The following is a 13,882-nucleotide window of genomic DNA, read 5'->3' as shown; positions in this document are numbered from 1 at the left end:
AGCGATGAATGAGGAGATCGAGGCACTTCATGAGTGTCAAACATGGAAGATAGTTGGTCGTCCCCTAGATAAAAATGTTGTTGGCTCAAAATGGGTGTATAAGATTAAGTATAAACCAGATGGTAGCATTGAACGATACAAGGATATCTTGTTGCCAAAGGTTTCACTCAAGAATACGGTCAAGATTATGATGAGACCTTCAGCCCAATGGTGAAAATGGGAACCATTCGTATTATCCTTGGCCTGACTATTGAACATGGGTGGACCCTTAGTCAACTTGATGTTAAAAATGCATTTCTTCATGAGGATTTAAAAGAAGAGGTCTACATGAAGCAGCCTCAAGGTTATGCAGAGGGAGACCCAAAAGAATATGTATACAAATTAACCAGAGCACTGTATGGTTTAAAGCAAGCTTCCAGGTCATGGTTTGAAAGCTTCTCCTTAGAGATTCAGAACCACGGTTTCATTCGTTCCCAACTAGATCATTCCCTATTCATATACAGGGATGAAACCACTATGGTCCTCTTACTTATATATGTTGATGATATAGTGATCATTGGTAATGCTCCAGACCATATTCAACGTATTAAAGCTTTACTAAGTATGTGATTCAAGATGAAAGATCTTGGAGAACTGAGATATTTTCTTGGTGTAGAGGTGGACAGACAGGATGAAAAAATGTCATTAACTCAACACAAATACACTCTTGATCTTCTACGCAAAGCAAGAATGACAGATTGCAAACCTGTGCCTACACCCAGTGTTATCAATCAAAAACTCAGTATTTGTGATGGTGAGTTATATCCTGATGCAAGCAAGTATCGTTGTTTAGTGGGCATGTTACAGTACCTTACATTTACTAGACCAGACATTATATATTCTATAAATCAAGTATCTCAGTTCATGCATAAACCAAAGACTGGTCACATGGATGTCATCAAACGTATTCTTCGTTATCTAAAGGGCACGATGGGTGATGGACTCACATATGTACAATCTTCATGGGTAACACTGAAACATGACATATTGGCCTATACAGATACAGACTGGGCAGGGAACCCAGATGAAAGGGCATTTACTTACAGAGATGGGAGAGAGTATCTCAAGTTCAACTCTCATGTGTGATAATAGAAGTGCTATACAAATTGCGTTCAATCTTGTTCATCACAATCGGACCAAGCATATTGAGATTGACCAACATTTCATCAAACAAAAGGTAGCAGACAAAGAGATTGAATCGGTTTATGTGTCTTCAGAAGACCAAGTCGCTGATATGTTCACAAAAGGTCTCACAAGTAACCGTTTCTGGTATCTGAAGGACAAGTTGCACATGGTTCACTCCCATGCACAACTTGAGGGAGGGTATTAGAATATGGATCAGGTATGGATCCAGTAGAGGATCCATATGCTTCACGTGTATGTTGTCTTGTAATGTAATATAGATTACTAACACAGGGCAGTTTTGTCCTTGTAAAAGTATTGTAAAACCTATTTATATTAATGATGCTTTAGTGCAGCCATAGAGAACAATAGTGGCTGCCGATTCCCAGAAAAAGAACGTGCTCTCATGTCTCTCCTCTCTCCTTCCATTTCTTCTTGGTTATCGAGACAGTCTGCCAATCAAAAGCAGTTTTATCACTCCTCCCGATCTTGTGAATGAGAAGGTGAATGTTCTTTGACTAAGGAAGGTAGTTAAAAATCATTTTGATATGTCTGATCTTGGTTATTTAAGGGTTTTTTTTAAGTATCAAGGTGGCTTACTCACCTAGGAGATATTTCTTGTCTCAAATGAAACTAGTTGCAAATATCATAGCTCGATCAAGATTTCAAATGACAAAAAAGGTAGATACGTTAAAAGTTGTCAATGCAAAGATGAAGTTGGAAGATAGAACTCTTCTTGAAGATCTAATACCATATCGACAATTTATTAGGTCTTAAACTTATTTGTTAATTACAAGGCCAGATATAGCTCGTCATTCATACAACAAGCCAGTTTCAACATGTGCCAACAATTGTGCATATGAGCACGGTATCAAGAATTATCATATATATTAAGAATTTCATTACCAAAGGGCTTTTTTTATCCTTCTTTTCCTCTTTAGAATTAATTGCTTATATTGATACAGACTAAGGAAAAAAATCTAATGATAGTCCCAATTACTGGCTTTTGTGTATATTTAAGGGGCGCCCTAATTTCTTTTATGTGCAAGAAGCAACAAAAAGTCTATTTGCCATCAATTGAAGCAGAATATTGTGCCATCACAACGACAACTCCAGAGATTATTTGGTTGACAAGTCTTCTCAAAGATATGAGAGTCATAATCTCCAATAGCAACCACACCTTACGTAAACGAACAAAGCATATAAAGATGGACACTCACTTTGAGAGGAACGATAAAGTTTCCCTATGTGTCTTCCAAGTATCAACTTGCAAATTTTTTCACCAAGGTGTTGCCCTCTTACTTTATCTTTTCCCTAGGGAAACTTTTAGTTATCACACCATAAGTTTGAGGAGTGTTAATCTATATATATATATATATATATATATATATATATATATATATATATATATATATATATATATATATATATATATATATATATATATATATATATCTTACTTTATCTTTTCCCTTGGGAAACTTTTAGTTATCACACCATAAGTTTGAGGAGTGTTAATCTATATATATATATATATATATATATATATATATATATATATATATATATATATATATATATATATATATATATATATATATATTCACATAGCTTGTAAACTAGGGTATTTATGTAATTTTTGCTTTATTTTGTTAGTTATTTTTGTAATAGGTAATGCCCATTAGGGGCATTTTTGACTATTTTTTATAGTTGTTGGAAGTAGCCCAACTAGTTGTTATGCTAGTCAAATGGCTAGTTGAGCTAGCCCTCTCTCTCTCTCTCTCTCTCTCTCTCTCTCTCTCTCTCTCTCTCTATATATATATATATATATATATATATATATATATATATATATATATATATATATATATATATATAAAATGTCTGATCTCTCCCATATTTGCTCCATGCTTCTCTTAAGCATCTTAAGATCTATGTCACAGGGATTCGGCCAGACATGTGCCGCACCCGCATCGACGCGATGCAACGCGGGTGCGGGTGCTGCACCCGGTGCGGTCAACCCGACCCTGGGTGCGGTCAACGCACCCAAGGTCATTTTGGTCTATTTTTTATTTTTTTTTAAATTTTGCCCTATGAAATGGGTTGTGAAATTTAAATTTTTTTTTCTTAACGGAACCAATGTGCGCCACGTAAGACGACTCTTCATCAAGCTTCTCAATCGAATGCAGATACGTCAACATAAATCTGACACCCTAATAAGTGTGTGGGAAACCCCAAGGAGTTTTATAATAATGGTTTCTGCAGAGGTGTGGGCCCCCAGTCACATGGGCAACTGAAAGCCCCTTCAAAATAGCGATCCTGTTCACGTGACCATTTAATCGAGGGCCTTCCGTGAAGGGCTCTATGTTGGCGAGGAGGAGGTGGGACGGATGAGGAATTTGACTTGAACAGTCCGAGACCCAAGGGTGCATTCATGATTGACGAGCATTCCAAGCACATTGTAAGGTCGCTTTTGCCTCCACAACTTGATGCAGACTGTCGTAAAAACATGCAAAACAGCCCTTAGGCCTTAGCCCTCTCATGTAGTTACAGAAAGACCAACATTAACCTTTTATGTATAAAGTATTACAAGGAAAAAGAAAAACTATTCTTAGTAATTTGACTCTTGGTTATTATTAAATTAAGGGACATGAATAATATAATAATAGTAGTAAGGTAAAGCAGTAGGGGTGGGGAGGAGATTACATCAGTAAGGTATTCTTCGACAAAGAATTATTGTTTGGTGGGGGAATGTGGGAAGAGTGTGGGTGCCCTATGAAATGGGGGGGGGGGGGGGGGGGGGGAACCCCAAGACCCCCTTTTATATATATATATATATATATATATATATATATATATATATATATATATATATATATATATTACATTTTTGTCCCTGCCGCAGCCGGGTTTTTTGGAAGTGTCAAATCACCGCACCCATGTGACATAGCTTAAGATCAATAAAATATTATTTTTCTATTGTGCTTGTGCACTTTTATGCATTGTATTGTGTTTGCCCTTAGTGGGCTAGTGCTTGTGCACTCTTTTGTTTGTCTTTTGTGACTTTGATATTGTATTCTTCTTTGATATTTCATTACACTGGGCCACAAGTGCTAACTATTCGAGCTGAGTACACATTCCCAAAGTGTGAATCTTTCCACTTTACATTCTAGATTTGCAATCTGCATTCTTTGTGATCTTTTTTTTTCAAATGCATCTACGACTCTGAAGCTGATCAAACAACTCCACCAAGGTTAATCACTAGCTGATCTAACTATGATTTATGTATATACACAAGTAGTTTAGATGGAAATAGATGCAATCATTACAAAAGCAACTCAGGAATTGCAAAAATACTTTGCAGCTCTGCCTGATAATATTCCACATTCAACTCAAACAAATCAACTGTGATAATTCCGCAGCAATAGAGAGTAACAAACTAAAGTATACCTCTAATTAGAGATCTAAGCTATTAATAAATGCCATTAAATGTTTAAAACTAGCTTAAAGTTATTCAAACAAATAGAAGTAGTCAAGCATCGAACCTTTGGATAAGAGTACAGAAAAATATACCACCATGTGCATATCAAAAAGGTGACCACTGCAGAGAATACCGCAGAGCGCATGATTATCCAACTAAAAGTGATTGCTGCAACTCCTGTGAGAAATATTGTCCATGGTTGACACCTTAAGGAAACAGAACTTGAGGTTCAGATGCATGCATTTTATATGCATAAACAAATGCATTCAATGAATTAGATTAAATCTCTGAAGCATGAAGTTCAGAGCATGCATATCAGACGTTCAATGAAAATGGTACCATTTCTTTATATAGAAATTTACTAGCATAGATTCATTGTAATGTTTTTACAGGCAAAATAAAGTAAAGCAACAACGAGATGAAACACTACAGACTACAGTCAATATCACTTTAACTGTGCCAAGTGCCAACTCTTTGAAATGTTGTAAGCAAAAAATCAAGTAGGCATATTTCACCAAAAACAAAGTTCAGAATATGGAACGAGCTAAAGAACAATAAAATCAAGCAAATAAGAAAAAGCACAGAAAAACCTAAATAGTATTTCAAACATCTTTCCTCAAAATTGTGCTCAATATACCCATAAAACAAAACCCACCAAAGACTTCCATTCAACATCCCCACACAAGGGAAGTAAAAAAAACATGAATTATCATCATGGTGGTTGTGCGTCATTATGGTGGAGTGAGATTATCAATTCATATACATAAAAATGGAAAAAGAAAAATAGAACGGGAAAGAAATTTACCAAGAAGGCTTGGTGTCCCATACGGACTCATACTCAAGAGATAGGTAATTGAGATACCCGTCCATATCCTTAATGACTCCATCATCATCCACGAAGCTACCGCCATTAAGATTGTCCTTCATTGCTCCACATCCCACGGACTCTTTCTTAGAGACCCTCCTCCCATTTTCTGAGTAGACACCACAATGGGGAGACGAGAAGGCAATGGAAAATCGACGGTGGGAAGAGAGAAGAGGATGGTGCGTCTGTATGCATGATGTGAAAGAGGGGAAGAGAGAGAGAGCGGCCATTCTAAACAAGGGAGAGCTTAAAGGATGGTGAGGAACCGGATGAGGGAAGGTGAGAGTTGGTAACATAGTGACAAATCTGACGAGATGTTAGAAAATATCGCCAAAAAATTATCCAAAAGTTAAAAACGGTAATTTCTCGTCATATTTTCAATTTCGAACTTCATCAAAAACATAAATATTGTGTTTTAACACGATATTTAGGTTTCTATCAGCTATTTATCATGAAAACCATGTGGTTCTTATTTTTAAATATTTTATTTATAAAAATTATGTTTTTATAATTTTAATTTAATTTTTTTGTTGTCTAGATTTCGCCAAAAATGCAAGATTTTAATTTTGTTTCAAAATCTCGCAAGCTTTTGGCTGCCCATATTTTGCCATTTTTAACTTTTGTCACTATGGTGAGTAGTAGTACCAACAGGGGGCTCCGCTTGTCTGATAGGAGCAGTTAGTGACATGTACGTTGTAAGAATGCATTTTTTACCTCAAGTTGATTAGGACCCAACTATGAGTCACTATTAAAGATAAAATGATTTTTTTGTTCTCATTTTAACCACAGGGTTGAAAGTCTCCTCATAATTCGTACCATACTTTTGAGTGAATCTTTTGGCAATTAAATGAGCCTTATACCTTTCAATGGTACCATTAGGTTTATATTTAATCTTATAAACTCATTTTGATCCAATAGCATTTTTATCTAGAGGCCTTTTAACTATTTTTCATGTTTGCCATTTACGTAATGCTCTTATCTCCTCATTCATGGCTTCCATCCATTTCTTATTTCTAATAGCTTGAAAATAAGAAATTGATTCTTCTTGCTTTTCTATTTGCATAAAGAACACTTGACTTGATGGTTTGTGCTAAGTTTTCAAAACTTACCCATCTCTCAATAGGACGTCTAACCTTATTTGACCTTCTAAACTATGGTTGTGGCACAATTTCAATTTTTCATCATTGTCTATGTTTTGAATTTGATGTTCAACATTTACATTGGTTGTTTCTTTGCCTCTTCGAATATAAACTTGACTTTTTTTATATCTCATGTCCGCAGTTGCATTTTCTTCAACAGTAATGTGAACTTTCCTATATTGTTCAAGATTATTTGACTCATCTTTGTGTTGAAAATTCATGGTACTGAAAACAACTCTTCACTTAACCATGGCTGATAGTACTCCAGATTTCTCTTTTTTCTTTTTGAATATGTTCTACACCAAAATAATACTCAAAGAACCTTCATCAAATACCATATTTCTAAAAATTCATATGTTTTTATTTTTTATATCATAATACCTGAAGACTTTAAATTGTCAGCATAATCAATAAATTTACAAACATGAGCTCTAGGTTTAAATTTACTTATCAGGGACATATCTATATGATCATAGCAAATGCATCCACAGGCCTATAAAGAATCATAGTCAGGGTGCTTCCCAAACAAAACATAATAAAGAGATTTGTAATTCAAAATCTTCATGGGCAACATATTTATAATGTGAACAGCTAAGAGAAATGCCTTTGTCCAAAGATATTAATGTGTTCTAGCATATAAGATAGCTAAGGCACTTTCAACTATATGACAATGTTTCCTCTTAGCATGCCTATTTTATTGAGGTGTGTGAGGACAATATGCTCTTCTTTTGATCCCATTATTTTCAAGATAAGTAATGAATTCCTTTGAAGAGTACTCACTTCCACCATTACACTAGAAATTTAGAATAGACATCTCTGACTCCCATGTGCATTCATCGATGCCATGGTATTGTCATTGTACTTTGACCAGAGGAATGGTCTTTGATCGCAACACTTGGTTTCGATAATCTACAATCTCCAACAACCTTTCCTCGACGGTCAAATTCTCTTGAACATCCACATCTTTATGCTAAATGATGTGCAAAGGATCATAAATGTACTTTTACAACATAGATACGTAGAAAACATTATGAATCTAAGCATATTGTGGCAACAGTGCCACATAATATGTTGTCTCACCGATTCACTCCAAAATCTTGAAAGGTCCAATGAATCTTGGACTCAACTTTTCTTTTTTTCTTAATAAAAAAACACTCTTTGTGGGAAATACTTTCACAAAGATCATATCCCAGACCGTAAAAGTGTTTTTTCTATGCCTCTTATCAGCATAATTATTCTGCCGACTCTAGGCTATATGCAGCCTCTCTCAAATCATCTACACCTACTGAGTGTAGTGTTGTAGTACTATCGGTGATTCGATCGATCGATCGCTCATCAACATCGTCCCAAAAAGTTGGTGATCTGCAAAGCCTTTTGTATAAAGTCTCATACGGATCCATCTCGATGCTCGCATGATAATTGTTGTTATATACAAATTCTGTCAAAACTAAGTATACGTCACAGTTACCTTTCTAGACAAGCATAGAAGCTCGCAACATGTCCTCTAAGGTTTATATCATCCGCTCTGATTAACCATCTATCTGGGGTGAAAAGCAGTACTAAACTTCAACTTAGTACCCAGAGCTTACTGCAACTGACTTCAAAACTGCGAGGTGAACCTCGGGTCACAGTCTGATATAATCGAAACCAGTACTCCATGCAAACAAACTATCTCCTTAATGACTTATCCAAATAAGCAAAAAGTGGGCAAACTTGGTGAGTCTATCCACAATAACCTAGATTGCATCATAGTGCATGTGAGTCTTCGATGGTTACCATGAAATCTATGCTAATACCTTCCTACTTTCACTGTAGAATCTTGATCTACTACATCATTCTGCTAGGTCATTGGTGCTCAATCTTGATTTGTTGGCAAGTCAAGCACCTCGAGACATACACTACTACTTCTCACTTCATATTGTTCTACCAAAACTTCTGTTGTAGGTCTTTGAACATCTTGGTGCCTTAAGAGTGGATGGTGTACTTAGTCTTATGGGCTTTATCGAGTAATTATTCCTTCAACTTTGGGTCATTGGGCAACCAAAGTCGACCCCTCATGTGAATGCTCTTATCTTTGCTACAACGAAGAAAAAAATCTCCCTATTGAATATGTGCCATAAATTTTTCATACTAAGGATCCTTCTTTTGCTCTACGATAATTTTTGCAAAAAATATTAGGCTGAACAATCAACCCGAATAATTAAATAACTCTCTGATCATTCGCAAACGGTTTCCAAGCAAAGAAATCCTCAATAAGCTTTCAACTTACATCTACAAGACTGGCCGAAACGCTACCAGACTTGCGACTAAGAGCATCTGTTATGACATTTGCTTTTTCTTGATGATAGGATAAGGAAAAATTGTAGTCCTTGATGAACTTTAGCCAACGTTGCAACCTCATATTTAATTCTTTCTACAAGAACAAATATTTGAAGCTCTTATGATCGAAAAAGACTTCAAACTGTGCACCATACAATAGTGTCTTCATAGCTTCAATGAGAACACTACGACAACCAACTCCAAGTCATGGGTCGGATAGTTTCGCTGATGAATCTTCAGCTTACATGACACATAAGCTATAACTTTGTCATTCTGCATCAAAACATTACTCAAACCTATATTAGATGCGTCAATATAAACCACAAAAACACCTCTACTAAAAGGCAAAGCCAACACCAGTGCGTTTGTCATCGTCTTCAGAATCTAAAAACTATCCTTGCACTTCTCATTTTATACAAACGTGATCTCCTTTCTTAGAAGCTTCGTCATCAACATGGCGATCCTAGAAAAATCTTGGATGAATCGCCAGTAGTAGCCAGCTAGTATGAGAAAACTTCAGATATCTCTGATATTCTTTGGTTGCTCTAAGTTAAGCACGACTTCAATCTTTGTTGGGTCTACAACAAATCCATTCTTCAAGATCACATGGCCTAAAAACATGACCACCTCGAGCCAAAATTCATACTTAGAGAATTTCGCAAATAATTGTTGCTCTCTAAGAACTCCCAAAATGATCCTCGGATATTTTCAATGTTGCTTCATGTTCTCGGAATATATCAAGATATCATCGATAAAAACAATCATGAACATGTCCAAATACATTCTGAACCCTCGGTTCATCAAGTCCATAAAAATTGTTGGCGCATTAGTGAGTCCAAAAGGAATTGCTATGAACTCACAATACCCATATCTCGTTCGAAAAGCAATTTTCAAAATATTTTCATCCTTAATTCTGAGTTGATGATACCCAGATCTTAGATCAATCTTCGAGAATACTTTGGTTATCTGCAATTTATCAAAGAGATTCTTGATATGTGATAATAGATATCTATTCTTGATAGTAGCTTGATTGAGCATCCTGTAATCAATGCACAATCTCATCAAACTATCTTTTTTCATAAATAATACTGATGTACCTCAGAGGGATACACTCGGTTGAATAAAACCATGTTTCATAAGCTCTTGTATATGCTTCTTCAGCTCCTCGAGCTCCATTGGTGTCATACGGTAAGGTGCCTTGAAAATCGGTGTAGTTTCAGGCAATAACTCAATACAAAACTCGACATCATGATGCGAAAAGAGTCCAGGCAACTCATCCTAAAATATATCTAAATTTTTTTGTATAATCTTCAATTCATCAATCACACGGTAGTTGGTTCTGTCAGGGTGACACTGACGAGGAAGGCAATGCAACCCTTTTGCAAATACCTCTGAGCCTTCAACACTGAGATTACTCGGTCCTTTAGAATAGGTCTCAAAAGTCTAAATTCTACCTTGAAAAATCCTGATCGAGAAAGAATGACCTTTCCTTCCAAACATAGAACTTGAGCATAATGCTCAAACAACCAATCCATACCCAATATGACATCAAAGTTAGTTATATCAAGTAGGATAGGATCGACAGACAAGTTCTGCCCCCTAATAAGAACTTTTATGTTTGATACATAGGTCATATACAAAGAACGTTCCCTAGTTGGGGTATATATCTCTAATGGATAGTTTAAGGGTTCAACATGCACACAGAATTGTTTAACAAACTCTACAGAAATGAACAAATGACTTACACTATAATCACATAAGATAAAAGTCCCTTGTCTAACGACTAGTATGGTACCTTACACCAACTCGCCTTTGGTTGGTTGCTCGGCACTAGCAATATATACACACCCCAACACTAACTTCTGCTTTTGTGGCTGCTGGTGCTACTGCTGTTGGGGCTGAGATCCTCCAACTCCAGTCCTTTGATCATCACCTTTCTTCTTAAAGTACTCCTTGATGTAGTGGTTAGGTTGGACACAATGCAAACAATCACATGTGTCACAAGTATAAGGTTGTCTTGGATGGTTACATTAGCACTTTCAGCAACTTTGCTGAGTTCGCTACTGGGGTTTGACACCTCCTTGGTGTCTATGCTTCTTCATAGGTAGGGTGAATTTCTTTCTCCCAACATCCTTTCTAAACAACTTCTTCTTGGGCCAACTCCTTTGACCCCTAGAATTCTATATGGACTTCTGTGATTTTGCCCAGTCAACCTCGAGAAGGGTGGCCATTTTAATGGCCTCATCAAGAGTCTTAGGTCTATTGGTGTAAACCTTAGTCTACAATGTTGTCTTCAACCCTCATGCAAAATTCATTACATGGTCCTTCTCAGTGGTATAGAGGTTAGGAAAACATCGTTTTAAACCTCAAAACTTGGTGTTGCACTTTGCCAAAGTCAAACTGCTCTGTCGTAGATCCATAAACTCTTGTATCTTTCAACTCCTTTCTTAGGAAAATAAGTTGTGCAGAAGACCTCAATAAATTGCTCTTGGGTGATAGGTCCACTTAGAATTTTGACCTCGAAGGTGAACGCCCACCAACGTTCGGCGTTCTGTGTTAACCCGTAGGTTCCAAAATTGACCTTCTTGTCCTTAGAGACTTCCAATACGCAAAAAAACCTTTCAATCTCATGAACACAGTTCTCAGTTGCCTCAAGGTCTATATTGCTAGAAAATGAATGAGGGTTCATCTCCATGAACCTCTTATACGTGACCCTGTCGCCTACGATCGCCAGATCACGGGCAACTTGCTAAGCTACTACACGGTGTCAACGAGGTTATTAAACCTACATTGTCAGACCATCTATATGATCACACAAATCTGTATAAGTATCAAAATTCAAAATTTCAATATCGAAATGTAGCATAATTACAATCATTACTTATATTAAAATAAGACAAACCATGAAACATAAAGTCAAGAGGGTATCCATCAATAGTAAATTTTTGCCACATTTATAATAGCATGCTTCTGTAACAATAATTGCTAAAATTCCAACAGTGTTGGTAGTCAATGCAAAACAAAGAAGCCAAACAAAACTAGAAGTTCATCTCTCAACTCCTCAACAAAAACTGATGTGACTCTAATCGTAACAGTGGTGACAAGTGAATTCCCTATGATACTCACTCGAGCCTTTCTGTGTGCTTGCACTTAGGCTAAGACTCTGGTACTTTCTTCATGCTTTCCTTTGGAACAATTATCTCAGGGCTCAATGGTGTGAAGGAGTCGCCACCAGCTCAAGAGACCTCATCCTCAAGATCCTCAACATTCAGTATCAACAAGTCGTCAGTCATCTTAATCTGATATTCAGAGACATTATGCCACATATTTCCATAGTAGGAATATCTTCTAAACTCATAGGGGAAATTTGGAGTTGTGTGGATGTCGTGGCACTTATGGCACTTGCGCACTGTGCAATAAAATTCCAAGATAGCAGCCCTCTCAATGAGCTACTAAAGTCTAAGTTCAATAGCCTGTATGGCCTCATCTTGTGGCTGCGAAGCATTCAACATGTCAAGCTAGGCCTAGATGAGCTCATCTCACTCATCACTCCAAGCCATCAGACTTAAAATTTGAGAAAGACAACCCTATCACTGCAATAGGGTTTGACAAAACATAATGCAAAAAAATGAGATTTGGATTTGAGGTGGATCCAAATCCGAAAACATAAAAAAAAATGCGAAACTACTAACCTCACAATGTCTTTTTCCAGAAACTCTGATCTTGGATTAAACGAACAGTCTCATCGTGATTGCCATTCTCTGGACACCTTCCGCATGGATTTTTGAAAAAATGAAAAAAGCAAGGTTTTCTACTTTAAAATATATATTTGAAATGGATCCGAAATGGATCTAGATTTTGAGAGGGTGTGGGGACCGTTCTTCAAGGTAAAGAGTCTATCCTCCTTTGACGAGCAGGGATCAGTCGAATCAAGAATACTCAATCTTTGTTTTGGGTGGTGACATTGGAGAGAGTTGTGTACCTTCATAGTTTATACCTAAAAGAAAATCAAGTTCAGAAGCAGAAGCCACCAAAGCTTGAAAAAAAAAATATAAAATATAAAAATGTTAGACAAATCTAATCTTAAGAAATACGTAAAAATAAATAAAACAAAAAAAAGAAATAGGAATCAACTCTCACCTCAGGCTTAGGTAGCCCTTTCTATGAGCGCGAAAACACAACCAACACAAGCTTGGTGTGGGTTCCAAAGATGGGAGACTTGGGGGATCTTGGTCCTAGACTAGGTGCATTGGAGGCTTAGACTAGGCTAATCGGCTAGGCCAAGTGGGCTAGCTAGGTTTGGGTCTGTTGGGATTTCGGTAAAGTGATAGTGTTAGGAGGGATAAAGACCAGATCTGAAATAAGGGGAGGGGCATCCCTATTTATAGTTTTTTGGGTGGATTCAGATACGTTTTCTGCGTATTCAGGATCCATCTAAATAAACATTTTAGGTTAGGATAGGTTTAAATGGACAATTGAGATTTATTCAAGATTTGTTGCCCTGGATGGATATTTTTCAAAATAGAAGGATGAAAAGGCGAGGATAAGCTTTTCATTCTAGTTTTGAAAGGGCGAGAAGGCAAATCCCGCTTAAGAGACACGCTAAAAAAGGACAATAGAGCATTAATAAGAACCTGTGATCATGCATAAATTTTGCATTTTATTCATATTATTCTATGCATGATCTAGTAAAAAATTGTATTAAAAACTTATTCTTATCGATGTTTTTGAGAAACTACTTTTAAATTGAAAATAAAGGAAAATTGCATATTTAAACTCTTCCCTACATTTTTTAATATTTTGTTTAGTTTAGAACTTTTCAATTATCAGTCTAATTAGTTTAGAAGTGTTTAATTAATATTTTAGTTTGTTTAGAAGTCCCCTTTTCAAAACACATTTTTGGAGAGGTGTCTTTCA

The 13,882-nt window shown here is 36.4% G+C and overlaps 1 protein-coding gene across 7 annotated transcripts in view; it reads right to left on the bottom strand.

Annotated features, from left to right (window-relative positions):
- Positions 1-5,780, bottom strand: part of LOC149815943 (spindle pole body-associated protein) — a 51,372-nt gene extending 45,592 nt beyond the window's left edge. For all 7 annotated transcript variants that reach the window (XR_016427906.1, XR_016427907.1, XR_016427905.1 and 4 more), the window contains exons 1-2: positions 5,448-5,780; positions 4,707-4,848 (exon numbers count right to left, since the gene is read on the bottom strand). Coding sequence is in view for 4 of the 7 variants with exons in the window: in XM_089988962.1 (XP_089845088.1) it covers positions 4,707-4,848; positions 5,448-5,737 (432 nt within the window). In the remaining 3 variants the exon portion in view is untranslated. The remainder of the gene's footprint in view (positions 1-4,706; positions 4,849-5,447) is intronic.
- Between the last annotated feature and the right edge of the window lie 8,102 nt (positions 5,781-13,882).

Source organism: Nuphar pumila, chromosome 15 (assembly GCF_984573655.1).
Source record: "Nuphar pumila chromosome 15, dmNupPumi1.hap1.1, whole genome shotgun sequence".
NCBI lineage: Eukaryota > Viridiplantae > Streptophyta > Magnoliopsida > Nymphaeales > Nymphaeaceae > Nuphar > Nuphar pumila.
This window is presented reverse-complemented; position numbering and strand designations above follow the sequence as displayed.